The sequence below is a fragment of the Apaloderma vittatum genome, unplaced genomic scaffold (assembly GCF_000703405.1).
Source record: "Apaloderma vittatum isolate BGI_N311 unplaced genomic scaffold, ASM70340v1 scaffold8431, whole genome shotgun sequence".
Classification (NCBI taxonomy): Eukaryota; Metazoa; Chordata; class Aves; order Trogoniformes; family Trogonidae; genus Apaloderma; species Apaloderma vittatum.
This window is the reverse complement of record NW_009697324.1, coordinates 42,963-63,251: the sequence shown is the minus strand read 5'-3', so window position 1 is coordinate 63,251 and position 20,289 is coordinate 42,963. Positions and strand designations below refer to the sequence as shown.

The following is a 20,289-nucleotide window of genomic DNA, read 5'->3' as shown; positions in this document are numbered from 1 at the left end:
TATTTATTTCTGACAGCTCTGCTGGGTTTGCTCAACTGCTTTCCAGCATGCTGAAACCTAGCATGAATGTGTAGAGTGAATACCAGTTGCAGTAGACTCATAAACGAGGTATGTCTTCGCTGTGAGACATGTTTTAATCTGTGCTCATGTCTGGGAGGAGTCCACCCTTCTCATTTCCTCTGTCTATTAAATAATTGATGAAAGCCCACAGTAATCATTGTGCTTCTTCTGCCAAGTCACTAAAACCACACAAAATCTTATGTAGTGTTAACAAAGACGCAGACAAATGTGGCACTGCTTACCCTATGCCTGGGCAATCATTTTGGCCCAAAGATGTCTCTGTTGTTAAAAGCAGAAGTAGGGAAAAATGAGTGAGCCGTTTAGTTGATTTGCTTGAAAATGTCAAGTTTTCGCTGGGACCTTCTTTTTTCATGAGGAGTATCATAGTGATGGCATTGCTGCATGGTGTCTTCTGTCTGGGATCTCAGTGAGATTGCCCTGAGCTCCTTCCCATCAGTTAATTCCCAGGCAGAGCACAGCACCTCTTTGGCAGTGCAGTGATCTACCTGGGAAGCAAAGCACCATGCACGGAGAGGAAAGGGAGATGTTATATGGCAGAATGCATCCAGCTGAGCTGTGGCAAGCTGGGGATGATGCTTCTGCTTTTTTCAGAAAGTATCATCAGATTGTGGTTTAAAAATGAAGTTTCTGATGCCTTTCTCCTTTCCAGTCTGCTTGTCAGATCAAGTATTGCCTTGGGATTGATCTTGCTGAAGTCCGTGAGTGTCTGTTCCTGGGCAAAAACCAGTTTATTACTACTGAAGAAGTAATCCAAAATCTTGATCCTAAACCTTTCTTCCAAGGAAGGAAGCAAATGAGGTTGTGATGCAGGTGTTCGTGATTGGCATTGACTCTATTGCAATGTCTGTAGTACTCCTTACTGTCACCTCTGTTCTTAGAGGCTTGAGTTTCCCAACTGTCCTCAGCACTGTCTCTTTTGGAGAGCATTTCTCTGTCTAGTAGAGAATAGAGTTGGTTTCTGTGTGTTCTTACTCTCTAGCATGAAGCAAATTGACTTGACGGAAAATACAATTTTTGTTATTTACCTGTTGTCCGCTTGCCAAATGTCTATCTATGGGTGCCGAAACAGAATCCTGACCCTAAATAATACTGAGGAGTATCTAAGAGACTGAGATCCAGATAGATTTCTGATGAGAATTTAATTTTGTTAGTTTTCATGTCATTGCTTCCGGGTACCAATGAAAAAAACCCTGAGTGCTCAACTGTTTTTTTCAGATGTTGCTATGGAAAGTTTCTGCCTTGAAAATCCAGTCACTCTTTTTATTTTCTTTTAGGTGATTCCAGGTAGCAAAGCTGCAATAGCCAACTTGTGTACAGGAGACCAGATCATAGCCATTGATGGAGTGAACACAGATAACATGACGCACCTTGAGGCACAGAACAAAATCAAGGGTTGCACAGATGAACTAACTCTGACGGTCAGCAGGTATGTCACTGAGCGAGACTAGGGATGGAGAGAGGGAGGGATGTGGGGTGGGCAGTAGCTATGTTTTGGGTTGACAGCAGACATCTCTGCTGTTGAATTTGTTTAATTTGACGTCTTGGTGCTTTGTCTGGCCAGGTGCTGGATAGAAAGAGGGAACTGCATTTCAGCCTTTAATCCTAATGCTGCTTGCATTTGATGCACTTTGACATTATGAAAACCATTTTCCCAGTGAGAAATAGGCTGATAATTTGTAACAGTCTGTCAGCCTATTCTGTGACTCCTGACAGCAAGAAGTCAAAGGCAGGTCTCATGAAAACTTCACTCATAGTGGAGGAGGTACAACCAGAGATGACCTTTCTTCCTGTTGCGCTAATTTAACAGTTAAAAATATATGGTTGTTTGTTGTCCAAGCTATTGATTGCCTAGTTTCTGCCATGCACAGACTCTGAAATGTACGTTTTGGAGCCTCTGGATCAAATAGCACTAACAGTGCTAAATAGTGATGTTCCAGGGTGCATCAAGGTGCCTATCGGACATCGATCTCTCCTAAGTCCTGAAAAACTAGAAAAAGATGACAACTGAGCCACAGTCTCTTTTACCACTATAGAGCACAGGCTGACTTCAGCTTTCCCACAGTCTTGCGCTGCAGAGCAACGGACAGCTTCATCCCTTTCCCCAGACATGCTTTGTTCTTGGCCCATCTTTGTATGTAGAAGAAACGGGGACTGGGAAGGCACGGGTCTGCTTTGCATTGACCCATTGCTTCTTAAAGAGCTGGAGCCTGTATTTTCAAGGTTGCTGAGGATTCATCCTTCCTCTTGGATTGAATTGCAGCTGTGGGTACTGGCACTTCTTGAAGTCAGATAGTAGACGTAGCATGGCATTTCTTGTTGCTCTGGTGTGAGTTCTTCCTGTGGTCACCTTCCCTGAGAGCGATCATCCATCAACTTCATGGCAGATGCAGGGGAAGTGCTTCCAGAAGGAGTGCAAAAGCATGTCTTAAATGACACAGTGGTTCAGTTGTTCGGGGCCTTTCTGTGATAAACAGAAGTCTTTTACTGTAGCTTGGACAATGCCAGGAGTTTAGCAGGCATTTCCCAGTTCAGGAAGAAGCTATGGGTCTTGGCCAAAAAAAGCCCAACAATTCATTGAGGGAATTCACAGAGGGAAGAACAGAGCACAGTGCGGGCAGTGTGAATGGATGGTGAGCATTGCAGCAGCCTGTTAGCCCCAGAGTTTCTCATACTGGCCTCTAATTTGGCAGCCTGTAATCTTCCTGCAAAGGAGTGCTCCTTTTCCTCTGAAATATCCGGCTGCTTGACTGAGCAAACTACTAGTGCCTTGTGGTTCAGGCTGGGAGAGAGCAGGGAGGGCAAGGGCTCTTTCAGCCTTCGGGCAAGCTCACTCTTACGAATCATTGAGTCTGTAAAATGTGTTTTCTAATGTTAATTACAAAGTCATTAACTTTACCCATGTGTGTTTCATGAGCCTTGGATGTGGAAGCTGCCCAGGGAGAGATTTCCGACTGGATCTGCAGCCCTGTGCAGGGGCTCTGAGTTAGCACAGCCCAACTCTTTTTTCAAGACCCCCTTTCAATGAGGTAGCATGAGTGTGTGTTGGATGCTTCTGCCGCTGTGCTCAGCCATGAGTACAGCTCATTGGCCAGGGAGAGTGTCAAGACCACAAAGACGTGAAAGCAATGATCTGACTACTGATCACTTTAGGATTTGATATTACTACTCATTGCTCTACATAAAATCCATTTTAGATCATTCTTGGGGATTTTAAGTCATTAGTGCTCTTTCTTCTTCAGGAATAAAGTTCTCCTTAGGGAAGAATTGCTTACTTGTTTGGAGATGTGTTTGTATTGGGGAATATGGTAGTGCAGGAGGATTCTTTAGAGGGAGCTCTTTAATGCTGAAAGACAATAGTGTGCATCATGTGGTCTTTCCTGGTTGTACTCTGTTGAGAATATTTTATCCCTAGCACCCAGCTCTCTTCTGGTACCCCATAACTGTGTTGTCCCAAACGCAGCTGCACTCAGTGATCTGAAATGCGGTATATTCTTTGTTGCTAGGCCTGGAACCTGTCTTTATTTTGCAGCCTAAGGCTAAGACCTCAGAGTGAAATATCTTGAGAGGAGGTGTAGAAGGCTGCCAGAGAAAGCATTTTAAAACAGAGCTGGTGCTTCACCTTCCTGTTCAGCTTATGGTAGAGAAAATGGGTGAGGAAAGCAGACTGTGTCAGTGGTCAGCCCCGCTCTGTGAAAAGGGGAAGAGCATTGCTATGGAGGTGGAGAGGGTGGAAGGCACCTGGGAAAATGGGTGCCACCTCGGTGCCAAAGTGGCCTAGCCTGAGCTTCCTGAACCTTGGTGAGCCAAACTCTTGTACGGCTTGGCTGAATAGTTAGTTACGAAGGCTGGCGTTATAATCAGGTCAAAGCTGGAAGTTTCTTCTCTGTTAAAGTAAGTCTGTAAGTAGTTGGCAGAGTATGAAGAGGAAAGTATATAATTTGTGCTTCAGTACCACTAACTCTTGGGTCTGGTTTCCATGCTCTTCAGTTTTAGCCCATTAGCTGAATCAGTTGTACTAAGCAGCCGTGCTGACAAGAACCACTGCTCAGACAGGGCAGCAGTTCCATGGGCTGGAGCACCACAGACAGCTGGTGCTGTGGAAGGATTTGAGACGTGGATCTGAGCTCGCGTCAGGTGTTGCAGTTCCACCAAAGGGTCAACATCATCGTGACAGCGGAGACTTCATTTTTTACTGTGCTGTGAATGCTAACAGTGCTCGTGGGTTCAAGAGGAGACTGAGTGAATTAATGGATGACAAATCTTTAAGGGATTTTATATACCATGGCTGTATCTCTGCTGCAGAAAGTCCTTAAGCTACAAGTAGCTGGAGGCAGGGAGACTGTTTTAGGGAAGTACTGAGGCTTGTCGTCTTCTTGAAATCTTCTGTGGACCAAAAAATACATACATGTTCTGCAAATATGCGACCCTCTTCTCTTTTAATGGTAGCCAAGCAGTTAGGATGCCTTCTTGTTTGGCTCTGCTCATGATTATTTAAGAGAAGTGTAAATGTAGAGAACTGAAAGGACTTAAACACTTCTGGTAAAGGAAATGCTGTTTGCACTGTGTACTTGATTGTGAATATCAACAGCATTCCAATGTTTCCTGTTTTGGTATTTTCCTTAATGATGGTAACAGTCCAGAAATATTTCAGATCAGATTGTGGGCAGGAAATCTGGTCTAACACATGCCACCATTAAAAATGGATCAAATTACTAGCTGGGGAAAACATGACTAGTCTGCTTTTTCACCCAAAGGTGCAAATCTGTTAATTTCCTTGGATTTAAAACTGAGCTACAAATTGCTTCCTCTGAATACGATTTTCGAAGCAGCAGTGCCAGATGCTTTGCTGTCTGACATATGGACAGAGTTAGAAAGCTCTATTTTCTGCCTCGAAAGTGGGTGTTCAACAATGTTGGTGCATTCACTGAATTCCTGCAGAACTTAGTGTGTCTAGCAGCTCCCAGCTCTTTTCTGAGCCTGTGTTTGTTCATTCATTTTGCTTTTTGTTTTGGGCTGGAGAGTGCTTTTAGACATATAATTCCCAAGAAACCAAAGTAAAGCTTCCGTTTTTTTCTTCCGTGGTGTAAAATCAAGCTCCTCACCATGGTTTTGTATGGTACATGCAGAAAGACTGACCTACAGCCAGCAGTGTGCTTCAGTCAACTCAAAAGAAGGGAAAGCTCAAGAGGAAAAAATTGTCCTACCACAAAATTTACCTGATAGCTGAAAGATTCAGGCATCACTGATGTCAGTGGTAATGCGCATGATGAATTTGACACACAGCTCTGTGCAGCTGTAGCTGCAGATGTGCAAAAGCAAACGAGTGTTTGTTGCAGCACAGGTGAAAATTATTTCTAGGACAAATGGCTCTTTGACTGTCGCTTTAGTCACCAAATCAGTGGTGGAACCCTGCACATAGGCAGCCCTGAGCAACAAAAAGGCATATTTTTATGGGGTTTTTTTTCAACAAAATGTAAGTGTTCCGACAGTGAGTCTGTCCGGAGGCAGGTTGGGGGTGGTAATAAGAGATGAATATTTGTGAAAGGGGATTGCCAACATGTAGTCTCTTGTTCTGCTCCTAGCATCCTTTTCTTTAAATTTCAAGCTGCTTTTCTGCAGCTCTGCTGCCACCATATAATGTATTAATGTTCCTTTTTGTCTGCAAAACAGTCTGTTACTTCGCTAAAAGTGAAGCTATGTATTTGGCCTTTGAAAAGCCCAAAGGTCAGGAAAGTTGGATCTGGTACCAGCACATGTTAAATGTGCTGCCAGAAAGGATCATGTGTAGATGCTTATGAAGATGACAACAGCGTGTGTCCTGTGTCATCTGCATTTTATTCAGTAGGTTCAGTTGCACTCTTGTTGCTCCGCACGTTCCCAGGTCTCAGCCGTGGCGACTACTTGCACAAACCCACAATAGGCTCGAATTTGTGTTCTAGGAAGTTGGTGGAATCTGTTGACTCATTTAGAATTGCTTTTTGCTTCCCTGCCAAGAAGAGTTTTCCAGCTCTGTCATCTTACTAATAATTCTTTTGGCCCTGGGAAAAGTCTGGTGTTCTGTGTGCATCTATATAAGGGCATGCAGAGTGCCTGCCCCATGCAGTGGCTCACAACCTCTCCAGGGCTGGTGTGGTTGGTGCTCCCAGCACTCCTGGGTGCACGCCGGCAGCTTTTACTAGTGATTGGCACCTTCAAAGTCATTTTGGCAAAGCAAGCTCAGCATTTGTTATGTTTTTACAGCCCCTTTGGTGAGGCAAAAGTAAACTCTGTAGCTGGATGTTGGAAGACTGGTGTGAGTCTGAGCGGTCTGGTGTATTGTCCTTCCTAACTCTGTAATATACTGCTTGTGATAAACTTCCGTTGCTGCTTCTCACAGCTAGAGTTGCCTTTTTGTATTTTATGGGTGTATGAAGAGACACCTGAAGGGTGTCTGCGAGGAGTAGAGGACCACGTGTGAAGAAATTAATTTGGGGCCTCCTGTCTCTAGAAGATGTGACTGGCATTGCTGTTTGGATTGGCAACGGGCTGCGTGCAGCCCAAGCGCAGTTTTGCTTGCCAAAGTGAATATGTCCATTAATGGGTGGTTGTTAAAAGCGACCGCTTGTGTTTAAATACAAGGGCAGGTACTTTGCAGCTGTTGCAGCTAAAAGGCTGATTAAAAGGTGCCTTCCTGGTAGCCTGAAAACTCTTGCAGTTAATCTCTAAATGTTATTAAAATGCATGTCTAAAATTCTGGGGAGGGTTGAAGGAGGAATTCTTTAGATATTTCCTCTTTTTTTTCAGCCAACAAACTGTGTTTTTTTCAGCCAACCGAACCCATAAACATGTATTGCACACTTCTTTATGGATTTAGTTGCTACTTTGGCATCTTAGTTATTCCCATTCCAGTGACTGAAGTGAGAATGTAAATGTGTCTCTCGCCTTTGCTCAGCTTATTTAACACAGTTCTTAGTACAAAGAGTTAGACCCCCATTTTACAGCTCTGGATTTTTCTCTCAAAGCTGTGGCCCAGCTCTGCACGCAAAGAATTGATAGCAAAATCTAGGCTCTTGTAATGTTTATATTATATCATATTCAAGCCAAGTTTCTTGAAAAATGTTTTATTTTATAAATACCTCTCCAGATTCCTGCCCTGACTTGCATGCAGTTTCCTTCCTCCCCATTCAAACTAGCGTCGGAGAAATTTCTTGCTTGATTTCTGCTTGGATAAAACAGCAAGTGCACGGCTCATTCCATGGCCCTGTCTTGGTTGCTCTCTCTTGTAGTAAGGACACAGCATGGAAATGTAAACTGCAAATATGACAAAGTTTGTATATCCACATGCCTGCAATTAATTTGCCTGGCACTTGTTCCCAGGCTTGTTTGAGTGCCATGATTTTGTCTTCTCTTTCTGCACCATTTGAGCAGCGTTCTCTGCTGAAGTCTCATTTGAAAGAATATGCACTGCACTGGAAATACTATTAGAAACTCTATTTTAAAATAACTCTTCATAAATTTAAGCAGGAGTCTGTGAGATCCTATGGGGATGCTGAAGCCGGCTGGCTTTCCCTGAAGACAGGGTATGATTTTCAGCAGGTTGTTTGACATCCAGCGTGCTTTTTGGATGTCCAGCCCCACCACTGATCTGGCAGCCCTGCTAGAATGGTCAGGCTCTGTGACAGGGATACCCTCTTACCAAGGGGCACATGGTGGCAGTTTTGTGGCTGAGGGTCCTATTCTCCAGATCCAAAGAAAATCCTCCAGAAAACCACTACAGTCCTGCCAGTTGTAGCCTGCTATGAACTGAAGACGCCGTTCCTGAGGCTGGGTTTCAGTTGTCTGCTTTGGTGCCTGTTGCCTGCTTCACGCAAATAGGATATGAACACATATAGATACAAACATGTACCTCTAGTGGGAGGTGTCCCTGCCCATGGCAGGGAGGATTGGAAAGAGATGATCTTTAAGGCCCCTTCCAACTCAAACCTTTCTATGATGAGTCTCACCATTCCACCGTATTGTCCGTACCTTGTGCCCACACTTCCCAGCCCTTGAGAAAATGAGTCCTGGGCTAGCAGTGGGACGTAAGGTGAACTTTTAGGTGCTATTTTTGATTATCCTGCCACACTTCAGTATAGTGGAGGCAGTGACACCAGGAGCAGAGACAGGAATCTCTTTTCGAGAGCAGGGACCACAGCAATCCCACCATGACTGACTGGCAGACTGTGGGTTTCACAGGCAGTGTGGTGGGATGGGACATGCACCTTGAAAGCCGGCAAGAGCAGAGCTGTCTCCTCTTTGTGTCTTTGCTGGGACCATAAATGGGCTGTTGAGAGTGGCTGAAGGGCTCTGCTGCAGCTGTTGTGAAGACAAAGGGAAGCTCTGTCCTCCCAGCCTTAGAGGGACAACAACATGGACTATTTAACCTTTCTGTTTGGATAACTTTTAAACTGGATTGAAAGTAAAGCCTGGAGTGACCTTGCTGCTTCCATTTATATCCAGTGATGGATCAGAATGGCAACAGGCTGGGAAACAAACTTGTGCTTTTGCCTTCTGATAAATAAGGGAGAAAAATTTTTGTTGAAAAAAAAATAAAAAACTTTTGGCTGTAGCTGCCTCCCCTATGCTGGAGACCAGGGTGCTGTGTAATCCCAAATGCATTGAGTGGGATGCAGTGGGACAAAAGCAAGTGCTCAGAGTCCTGGATGGAGATTTCTGTTCTGTATTCATATATTGGCATGCTTTAAGCTTAAATTTTCAGTCTGAATAAGGCCTTTTGGTACTTCTGAAATCTGATCATATTAAGCTGCTGCAAAAGAAAATGCTACCTCAAAAGTACTTATAGACCATTGCTAGTGAGAACTGGTACAGGGATAGCTTGTGGTAGAAATTAGCTGAAGTGTTTAATGCTCTCTGAACTGCTCTTTCGTGTCCAGCCAAGGTCCACTTGCTTACACCCTGTCTGGCAGGGTGTTTGATTTCCATAGACTTTGCTGTGTCCCCTGTTGCTCCAGAGGAGATGAAACTTGGTCACGCGTGATCTCCAAGTGCTTTACACTGGCCAGCGGGCTGCTCCCTTCTGCACAGCCTTCAAGTGCAAAATACAGCCATCCCAGAAATGGCTGGGACTTTGTCGGGCTTGATAGCCATAATCTGGGTAAAATTACTGGTTCCTCAGGCACCTTAAAGCACAGGTTGCCAGAAACTGTTTTATACTGACCTGGGATATGTTGTGCATCCAGTAATGACAGCTGTTGAGATAAGATGATGATAGATCTGACCCCATGTAGCTGTTACATTCATATTTGTCAGTCCATGTGTGTCCCTAGCTCGCCAGTCAGCAGGATTTGGGTGACCTAGGCTGTGTATCCGCAGTGCAGCTGAGCCCTCAGGGTGCAAGGTTTGCTGTACCTGAATGCTTGTAAAGGATGGCATCTGGTGTGACCCATATCTTTGTACTTTCCTGTGCAAGGAGATACAGCACAGCCCACTTCATTCAGGTTTCTTCTGCATAGAGTCCAGAGTACGATAGATACACAGTAAGAGGTCAATAAATTTTCTCCTCTTCCCTTAGTGAGAGTGCTGCCTCCTGTCTCCTCTCACTGGATATAAGTATTAAAATACTCTTTATACAGCAAATATCTGAGATATCCATGTCGTCACAGTTGGGTTTGGGCTGTTTAAAAATGCCCTGACATTAGTTGGCTTTTAGAGGGATGGCGTGGACCGAATTGAATTTATCTTGGGTATGTCTGCACTATATTTCTCCATCTTTGTCAGTTTTATAAGCCTTTTCTGTCTAGTCTCTTTCCACTTATACAGTTAATTCTCAGCGGAAGCATTCCTGTTTTGCTAACTAAGTACTTAAACTATAGCAGGCCTTGAACCCACAAAAATCTGGGAAGTACATCTATCTGCAGTGGCAGATTTTACAAAGGGCTTCTGTCAAAACAGGACATGGTTTTCAGAACTCATCCTAAAAGTTTATCAGCCATCTGGTTGCCGCATGATGTAGTGTTTAACATTGAAAATGGTTTTCATTCAGCAATACTGCAGCCACTCATTCCCTGCGATTTAAATGTTTGGAAAAAGTGGCACTGTTTTGTCCATCTGAAATGCTAACTACTGCCTGTACTTCTGAGAAATGTAGGTAGCGCATGTTGCTCACAAAATATCTCCAGCAAATCTAAGCACTCTGCTTCTTCCTCACCACTTGTTTGTCTGTTGTTCTTTGGGACATAGCGAAACTCCAGAATGATGATGGTAAAAGCAGTTGGTTTTGGTTACAGATCTTGACTTGTGTTTCAGGCTGCTGTAATTAGGTCAGACCACAGACCAGTTAAGGTTATTGTACGCTTTCTCTCACACATTATGTCATCTCAGTTCTTAGTCCTATGGCAGTCTTGGACCCTTTTTTTTCCTCCCTATAATTCCCCAAAGCCTTTGTTTGTTCAGCATGGATACCACTGTATAAATAAGAAGAAAATTCCAAAGGGCCAAACTAAAAAATATTGTTAGTTTATCCAAAGCAGCCCAACTTCCAGAACAAAATACTCTCTGTATAGTCAATACAGACAAGAATTGTTCCTCTTTGCAGCTACCTGTAAAAGCTGAAACAAAGTAATCTGAATTGCCCCACTTAATTAGAGGTTCTGCATCTGAGGGATGTTCCTAGCTTCTGCTGTCGGGTGACCCTCAACTCTACTGCCTAGGTTCAAGCCCATGCTTGATGTGTTGCCAGTGGAGTCGCAAAGGATAAGCCGAGATCCTGTCTTTGTCCAAGGACCTCATAAAACATAACTATCCTCCAAGTTACATGCCTAAAATGAGGCTGTCTACATTCCTCCTGATCTGGATGGTGCTCTATGCAAACGACGGGGGAGATGTTTGGGAAATGGGTGAACTTCAAGTCTTTTAGTAACGATGATGCTCAGTAATGAAAACAGATTAACTATTCAAAATTTATGTGTTGCAGAACAGAGGCAAAAGTCTGGTCACCGCTGGTAAATGAGGAGGGAAAGACGCATCCTTATAAGATGAATCTGGCCTCTCAGCCACAGGTAAGCAATACTCTTAATCTGCACGCTCTTGCTCCCGCTCACTCCTGTCCAACTTTGGAGCGGTTTCTGGCCCGATCCTCCAAGGAGCTGAGCACGTGTCACTCTGGTCGCATTGGGGCTGGTGCCATGCCCCACACCTCCTAGAGATCACATGGCCCTTGGAAGCCTTCAGATACTGTGTGCCTCATGGTCAGAAACCTCCTGCTCTGGACAGCAAATCAGATACCTTGCTAAGGGTAAGCTGGATCAGGGTTGTTGTCTCCTGCCATCTGCGTGCTCACACCTACCACAGGGCACAGAAAGCACTGTAGAGGTGTGGCTCTGTAAATCATTGCTGCTGTTGCTTAGCATGTTGATTTTCATAGGTAAGAAAGATCCTGAGAGGAGAGGAAAATTATTCACGCTTAGTGTTTTCTGCTGTGTTTGAGTTTTATTTGTTTGTTCCTTTGTTTTTTTCATCCAACAGATTCTTACTAGCAGTCTAGCTGTGAAGAAAGTGGAAACACTTTGTATACTATAATCTCTGGGGCAGATCTTGCAGTCTCTGTCTAGGAGGTTGGGTTTGTAACCTTTCGGCAGCCTTGCTTCATCGGTCTGCTGCTTCTGTCAAGTAAATGTAGTAATAAGTGACCTGTGCAAGGGCATTGCCTGTGCTACATTTAGAGGCTTGTACTGCAATAACCTATGATTACTGCACTAAAATCAATGGCATTTCTCCTGGATTTTTACCAGGGCAGTGACATGGATTCTGGCCCTAGCACACATCCCACATGCGTCTTTCTAACAAAATGAAGAGAGAGAAAATTAGTTTGATTCTGCAATTAATTAAGCATTAATATGTCTGTTTGGGTTGGAAAGGACCTGAACCTAAACTAGCACATGTGCAGCAACATCATGCCCAGACCTTGGCCTGGGATCTGTCCGTGTTCCCTCTTGTGCCAAGCTGCTGTGTGTTGCTTGGCTTGCGAGTGTGGTGCAGGCTTCTCCGGTTATTTAATAACTCAGCCAAGGCTCAGCATGAGACTGAGCCATTTGGATTTAGGTTGGGCTGGGGCCATGTAGTTACACCAGCCTGTGACACTGTTGGGATGAGATCTGGTCTGTTGCCCAAGCTCTGAAGATGTTCTGCTGCAAACCTTGAGAGTTGGGGCCTATTGCTTGCCAGAAGAGTGAGGCAGAGTCTGCACTGAGACTTTGCTGCAAGGCTGCAGAGGGCTATTTTTTTAATTCAACAGCAGACGAGATCCTGGAAACCAAGTCCTTAACCCAGCCGTTAACCAGAATTTAGCAAAATGCCCTGTAATTAAACATAGGACACTACACATGCCAGGCAGGATTTTAACAAGCTCACTAAGCTTAGGTAACTGCAGCAAGAAACCTGCTGCTGCAGCCCCTCTGTCACTAGCTGCAGCACCACCACACTTTCTCCATGAGTCCAGCCTGGGTGACTGGATAGATATCCACTGCTGGTCAAGTACTAAACATAAGCTATTTTGACTAATTGATGCCACCTCTTGCTTGAACTCATTTGCTACGGCAGTTTTAACCCTAATCAATGGCTTTCCTTTAGTCTGCTGCCTTCTGGGTGTAGTGTTTGTATGTGAGTCAGCCCTGGACTGTTTCAGGGAGCCTCCTGCAACTCGATAAGAAATGTGGTGAGAGGGACTAACAATTACAGTCTTGAACTTAAAAGTCGTGCCCTGCTTTCTAAAATTGAAGTAAAGGGCATCGTGAAGGGTCTGACTCTACAGAATTTGGCAATGATCCTGGTGATGGAGCATATTCCCTCCTAAATCCTAACCTTAGTCCTAGTCCTGGTTCTAACTCTGCCCTTTATATAGATATCCCAATGCTGCCAGCTCCTAAGTGTGGTGCAACTGTATTTGGTGATACCAACCTGTACTGGTGAGAAACTGACTGCAGAAAGATTCCAGTTACCAACCTTATCTGTGAGCAGTATCTTAATCTTTCACTATGAGCCAGCTGTTGTCTGGAAAAAAGAGGGGTTTCACCCCTTTTGATGGCTGATACTGGAAGAACTTTATTTCCTAGTGTAAAAGCAACATTCAGGCTCTTGCAGAAGTCTTGCCTTTCCTCTTCCCTTCCTTAACAAGAAGCCAGTTAAGTCATTTGCAGTGGGCTATCTGAGTGGTGCTTGCTGTTTTTCAGAGCATGGGGCTTTCCTTTAAAGGCCTTTGCCTGCTCTACATTCAGACAGAGGAATTTTGCAAGGGAGATGTGTACCTCATGTTTCTAAACCACAAGCTCCCATTTACCCTTCCTTCTTTACAGTGCCTGAGTCCAAGTCCGCTGTGCCAAGGAAAAGTGCCGTGAACACCATCAAGTTCTAAGGCTTTTTTTTTTTTTTCAGTACACACCCATTCTCTTTTTCAGTAGCTGACTGCAGCAAGTGAGGTTTGTGGTGAGGTCTGTCTGCTTGGAGCATGGTCAGCGGAACATGCTGGCTCCTGCCAGAGCCGTGGCAAGCGCTGGCCATGTCCCCCTGGGGTTGTGTCTTTGCATCATCACCAGAGATTTCAGCCAGGCCTGCTGCAGAGTGCAGAAGATGCTGTGTGTATATATATATTAGCATGGCAAACTGCTATGGATTTTACCACAAAGATGCTGATCTCATTTTTCCAACAGGACTGGTAGATGTTGTGAGTAGAGAGCCCAGTCTTCGAAGGCAGCGCTGCCTGAGCAGTTCCATTTTTTTTTTAATGCACTCACCAGTGAAAACCATATATGTGCTTTCCTTGGCAGCAGTCTCGTGCAGAACGCTTATTAATTCATTTACCAAAGAAAACAGGACATACTGAGTCCAAGTTGTTCATTTAAGTCCTGACCCAGGGTCCTCCAAAGATTTCTCACTGATTTTGTGCACAGCCCTTTGAATGCAGAAATATAATCATAAATGTGAATAGACTTATCTCGGGCTCCAAAAAAAAAGCTTAAAAAAATTTGCTGTTGAGAAATTGTAGTCTAATTTCTAGTAAGTTTCCACCTTTCTTAAAATTAGATAGTTTGATGTTGCCTCTCCCACCTTCAGTATTGTAACTGAAATTTTTCACAGCACTTGTCCACCTTCTTTGCCTCTTTCCATTTTATTGGTGCAGTTAAATTGCAAGATCTTTTGCAAAGATCTAGTTAGAGAAATTAATTTTGTTTGTCTCAACAACTGTATGACTAGCTACACGTTTTAAGATCACTTCTTACACATTTTTTTACCCCACTTGAAATAGACTTTTTTTACTTCTGTAATCCTTTTGGAGACTGATATTTGCAAAATGCTGGATCATCCTGTGGAAGCATTTTTCCCTTACTTGGAATGCACATTCAAGATATTTGGAAAATAAAGAGGCATTCCACAACCTCCCATGCATTCCCTGAAGTCCTGAATCCCAAGACTGACTTCATTCTCTAAGCTGACCTTTGCCCATGAAAGAGCTACAGCCTTACTATTATTAATTCATTACCATTATCTTTTCCCTCTAAATTAATTTAATCTGAGGCAAGAGTGACGACAAAATTGCGTTTCATCAAAAGGTGCAGCAGCGTGTTCGTGGTGATGGCTCAGTGGCTGAGCCAGCTTTGTTTTGGGTGCAACCATGGCAACATAAGGGGAAGGAAATTACGAAGTCTCAGTATATTTACCCAATTATTTCACTTGCACTTCTCACCCACATCCTAAGGGCAATAGCTCAGTGTCATTTTCCCATCAAGAGCTTTTCCTTACTGCAGTGGGAAAGATTAAAATAGCATGTCTGCCTCTCCCTTCTGCTTAATGTTTCTTGAAAAAAGTGATCACAGCAAGAGAGAACAAGTTACCTGGTGACTAACAGTTTTAACGCTTATGACGCTGACCAGAGACCAGCACAACTTTCAGACTCTGCTGTGCTCTCTGGTGACCCTGGACCAGGCATTAAGCTCATGACCAATGTGTTGGTGTGCGTGGCTGTGTTGCTCCTTGGCAAAATGAGGAATGAAACTCTTCATCTCTCAGATTTGTCTTTTTTTTTAAAAAAAAAAAAGAAAAAGAAAAAAAGAAAACCAAACAACCAAAACTATATATTTGTAGGACACTGAAGTCAATGGAGGCTAGGTCTCTGAGCTAAGTGAGCTCATGTAGGGAATGAGCAGAGAGAGACCAGCTTCAAGGGTGGTCAACACCAGGACTCTCTCCAAAAAAGATTGTCCAGCTCCCTGAAGGCTGCGTACCCGCTTTGCAGTGAGGCACAGATAATAATGTCACCCCTCAGGAATGTCAGTCAAAACTCTGGGTGTCTCAAACCATGGATGGATGAGCTCTTCTTAACCACAGAAAATGTGGGCTTTCAAACATGAGGATACTTTGTTTGTTTGTTTGTTTGTTGTTTTACATGAGAAATAACCTCCAGACATGCAGTTGGAGGAGCTCTGGAGGTGAGTCAGGCTAGTTGTGGGATGACAGGAATAGACAGCCACTGCCTTCCCAAAGCTTCTTGAGAGTGCTTGTCTCGTCCTCATCCTTGTCCTTGCAGAGTGATGTCATTGTTTCCGTTTTGTGTTTTTTATCTCCTTGGATACAGAGAATGCAGGGGCTATAGAAACTGGGCTTGCCCTCTGATAAGGCCATGCGTGTGTGGGCAATGCATGAAGCAATAGGTATATAAAGTAACAACATTGTGTTTCAAACAAGGGAACTGTGCTGACATACCATGACCTGCTGTTTTTGGTTAAAAGGCGTTACCACATGGATGTGGAATGTGTTAGGGACATGGAGGGAGAGGATGTGGGAAGCTAGCCTTGTTGTTTTACCCCCCTACAATAGCAAACCCCCAGACCTTTCCTAATTTCTAATCGGATTTCAAAGCATTGCAAAAGATCTTTCCATAGCTGAAAAACCCGAAACAATAACAGAGGGAGAGGTGAAAGTAAAGGCACTTCTTAATACTTATGATCACAGCTGATGAAATGTTGCATGGGGCAGAGTTTGCCGTGAAGATGTCCTTTTCTGAGCTGTTGCTGCACATTTGGGACAAGCAGCCCCACTCAGCTCTCTGGCTGGGCTGTAGCTCCCTGGGTGGCATTGCAAAAGGTGAGGATGGGGCTGGGGGCATTTGGCTGCTGGTCTCTGCTCTCCTTCCCTGCCCGCAGGACCAGAGTGCTCTCGTTGGCTGAGGTTTGGTCAGGGGCCCGTTTTCTTAGAGCTAAGTAAACATTTTACTGAGAAATGTTTAATCTCGTTTCCTCTTGGCGTGGCTCTCGGGGTGCGCAATCCAGGATCGCCCGCCCCGAGCCTCCAGGCTCTGACTTGGGATGGAAAAACATCCCACATTTCTGGGGCCCAGTGGGGCAATGGGATTTGCCAACTTGCTCAGCCATTTCACGGATGTGGGGATGCGTGGGGACTTTCACTTCTCCCTGCAGCTGCAGAGCCTGGGTGCTAATTTTTCTGTTTAATTTGTAACATGAGGTTGGAGCAAATCCCCTGACTCCGAAAGCTGGAACTTCAGGAAATAACTACTCTGGCCAGTCTCTACATCATGACTCCACACCTGAAACTAGGTTTTGGTGGCTTCAGGCAGCCTCCTGCTCCATATTCAACCTGCCTTTGCTCCAGGGGCTGCGAGGAAGTGCCCGGGAAGGGGCAGGCAGGGAAGCTGCCGCTTGGGGCCTTGCCAGCTGCCTTCATGTTGTGCTGTGGGGAGAGGCTGCCTGACCCCTCACAACTTGGTTTAGTTTATTTAGGGAGTATGAAAGCCTCCAGGTTTTTCCTGTTTCTGGTGGGGATGCGGTCAGTGCAGCCAGGATGGCCTTGGCCATGTCACCATATGGCATGTGGGACCCAAGAGCCCACCCTCACTCCAGACTGCCCCCAGGGCACGTGAGGTGGAGGAGGCATCCAGGTGGCTTTATGCTGCTGGTGCATGGGACGTGCCCCAGCCGAGCACAAGGAGGTGGCTCCTCCTGGGCTCTCTGCCCATCTGTTGCCTCGCTGAAGGCAGGGAATTTCCCTGGGTCCCCACGCCCCTATTCCTAGGATGGGCGAGTCCCATGCTGGTAGCCACGTCTGTCTGTGGTGCGTGGTGAGGAGGAAGCAGCATGAGCCTCTGACTGACCCCAGGCGTGGAGGTGACGGCTGACGTAGCTGCAGGGATTTCACAGGCCGGGCTTCAGCATCACCAAGCATGGCCTGGCGCAAGCGGGATGAGAGGGAGGAAGGGGCCATTGTTTTCCCAGATAATTCCCCATGACGCAGCCTGCAGCCGGGGCGGTAGGAAGCACTGATCTGCTTCCTGCCGCAGCACAGGGATGTTTTCCCCATCACCACAGCCTGGCACCACGGCTGGCACTTCGCTGCTGGAACGGAGTGTCGGGAAAGGCCCCTTAGCACCCAGCTGGAAGGGCTGCGTTATAGCACCTGCATCACACGACAGTGTGCCCCTCTGTCCCTGGAGAGAGCTGCTGCCACGAACAGCCAGAACCCAGAAATCTCATCTGGCAGGAGACTTGTGTATTTGACCTGAAACTGGAGTCCTACAAAACTTGTTTGCCCTCGAGATGGGGAAATATTTTTTTCTCTGGGGTGGAAGGATTTGTGCTGGTACATGAAGGACATGGGAGTGCATGGGATTGTGCTCCAAAGCCACTTGGAGCTTGTTCGTATCAGGGATGGAGCTGTTTGAGGAATGGTTTCATTCTGAAGATGAAGTAAGAGGAGACAAATCAATTTAACTATCATGGTATCAGCTTATAGTGGTAAAATACTGCTCTTGAATATCCTACCTGGACGCTTGGGATCTTCCATACCCTGGCTTCATACTGAAAATAACTACTGCTGGTACCTCTGCTTGCTGCTCACTGTAGCCTGCGGCAGACATGACTGGTGTTAGGAGACTGAGGCAGTGCCGTGATTTGCAAGAAGGGTGACCCAAGATGTCTCCAAAAAGATCTAATATTAGTCACACTTCTCTGTACTACTGACAAAGAATGGGTCATGCTCTGACTGGATAAGAGCATGTCCTTGTGTCTGACTGCCGTTCTTTGCAAACAGACCGTTGCTTACTGCTTTGCGCTTTGTGCCCCAGCTAGGGATGCTGTTAGTGCTGCTTGCCGTCTTTTCCTTGTCATGGGTCATGGGAATACCACAGCCTCAGAGATGCTGCAAAGCCCAGGTGTCTCGACTGTACAAAGCAGGTGCTGCCCCTACACATGTACACAGCATAGCGGTGATTATTTACTGACATTTTTCACTTGCCTACTGGTGGACAGGGTTTTGGGAGTGTCACATTTCTGATTATTTTTTCCTGTTATTAAGTCAAGAGATTCTCAGTTAAACACATGATTCCAGGAACTGGGGCTTTAACAAAACTGCTGCAGAGCACAGGGCCTGGACTGACAGTTCTAGCAAATCCCTCGGCAAATACATTTGACAGTGAGACCATCTTATCTTTTGATCTTGGGATCATGAAAGCACTTGTTCTATGCAAATTCCTTCTGCAGCTCAAGCAGAAAGAGCAGCGTGGCGTGACAGGAAGCACTGGAGAATTTGGATTATTCAAATGCTCTTTATGTTACTGCTCTTGAAATACTAGTCTATAGTCTCTCAGGTTATACACCTTCTACGCTGTTCTTCAAATGGGATTTTTCTAATCTAATCTCCAGACACCACCTTCAGCACCAATATCTCTATATAATCTCCTGTAAACTCCCTTATAGTTGGTGGACTTTGTCCACGTTAGAGCTACTACAGACGCCCTGATACTTTTGAAATCTTCTTTTATGGTCTTAGATATTATTGCACAGCAGAAATCCTGTCTGGTGGCCAAAAAGCAGGCCAAAATCTGTGTGGATTCTGTGCCTGAGCAAGTGTTGCGATTCTTGGACTCAAGGCACTGATGTGATTTCAGTCTCTTTCCTCTGGCTGTCTATTTTCTCAACACATGTAGGAACTTAAACATCCTTGAGGCCTCCATCACTGTCAAACTGATTTCATCTTGCACAACAGATTCAGAGGTCCCTGGTGGGGATGGCAACATGCCCACGTGCATGTGAAGTATGTAATTGAGCCACCTTTCTTCCTTAGGAATCCAGAATTAAAAAAAAAAAAAACCTACTCTAAATTACTTCCCTTTTTCCTAATTCTTGGCTAATATATTGTGACATGATTTTAATTTTAAGCCTATTTGACCTAAGAGTATAACCCCTTGAGCCTGAAATTTCTGCCTCTGTCTTTCTTTAAGCCAACTATTTATGTGCACATCTGAAACCCTTTCCCACTTGTGGCCTCCAAATGGAGGGCTAGCATGTGTATTTGATGCTGATATAAGATCACTGATACTTTTCCCCATGGTGTGATATACAGGATGAAGTAATTTATTTTTTTTTGCTAAAGACCACAGTTTCTGCCATGGGAAACACTACTTTTATGAGCACTATTATGTGCTTTGAATAATATTGCAACAAAGGGAGATTAGCTAATTACTCCAGGGTCTTTCTTCCCTTGGTGTGTGGGAAAGCTTCATGGCTGACGTCCATAGGCATCAACCAAAAAGCCATGGGAGAGCAGTCTCAGCACCCCACACCTAAACATCTTGAGCTAACCTATGGTTTTAAATGACTTATAACTCATGAGTGCATCTCTCTTCTTGATGCCCTGAATAGTATTTGAGTGCCATGAAGTGAAGTGTCTCCCATCTGTCAGTCTGGGAAGGCTTGCCAGCTGCCTAAGGAAATCTGGGGACATAAAAGTGATTTGAAGAAAAATCTGTAGGGGAATTTCATCATACTTGTTTATCCTGTAACTGTAGCTCTGTCAAACAAATGCCATGAGATGTTCAAAGGATGGTGAAGGCTCACTTCGTTGCCATAGAAGTCAGCGCCTGTATGGAGTGGGAGGGGGAACTGGTTGTTTTAACTAAGGCTGGGAACCATGGGCCTGGCATTTCAACAAGGGCATTGTTTCATCCTATGCAATTGGACTTTAGACCTGCCCAACCTCTACTGCTGGCTAAAACATTTGAAAATGTACATTTTGGTACCATATTTTAGCCACCTCCGTGAATATTCATCCTTTCTTATGGCTGCTCTAGTGAGGTCACATTGTACTTTCTCCTTGCTTTGGTCAAGTGTCTTTGGGGAAAAATATTCCCTGAAAGTTGTTATCTCTACCCCAAGGCTGCTAATTCAC

At 44.9% G+C, this 20,289-nt stretch overlaps 1 protein-coding gene across 1 annotated transcript in view; it reads left to right on the top strand.

The window, feature by feature from the left end:
* Window positions 1-1,361: 1,361 nt before the first annotated feature.
* PDLIM1 (PDZ and LIM domain 1) overlaps window positions 1,362-20,289 on the top strand; it is a 32,092-nt gene continuing 13,164 nt past the window's right edge. Inside the window, exons 1-2 of the mRNA XM_009877593.1 lie at window positions 1,362-1,507; window positions 11,033-11,117. Coding sequence (XP_009875895.1) covers window positions 1,440-1,507; window positions 11,033-11,117 — 153 coding nt within the window. The 5' untranslated portion in view covers window positions 1,362-1,439. The remainder of the gene's footprint in view (window positions 1,508-11,032; window positions 11,118-20,289) is intronic.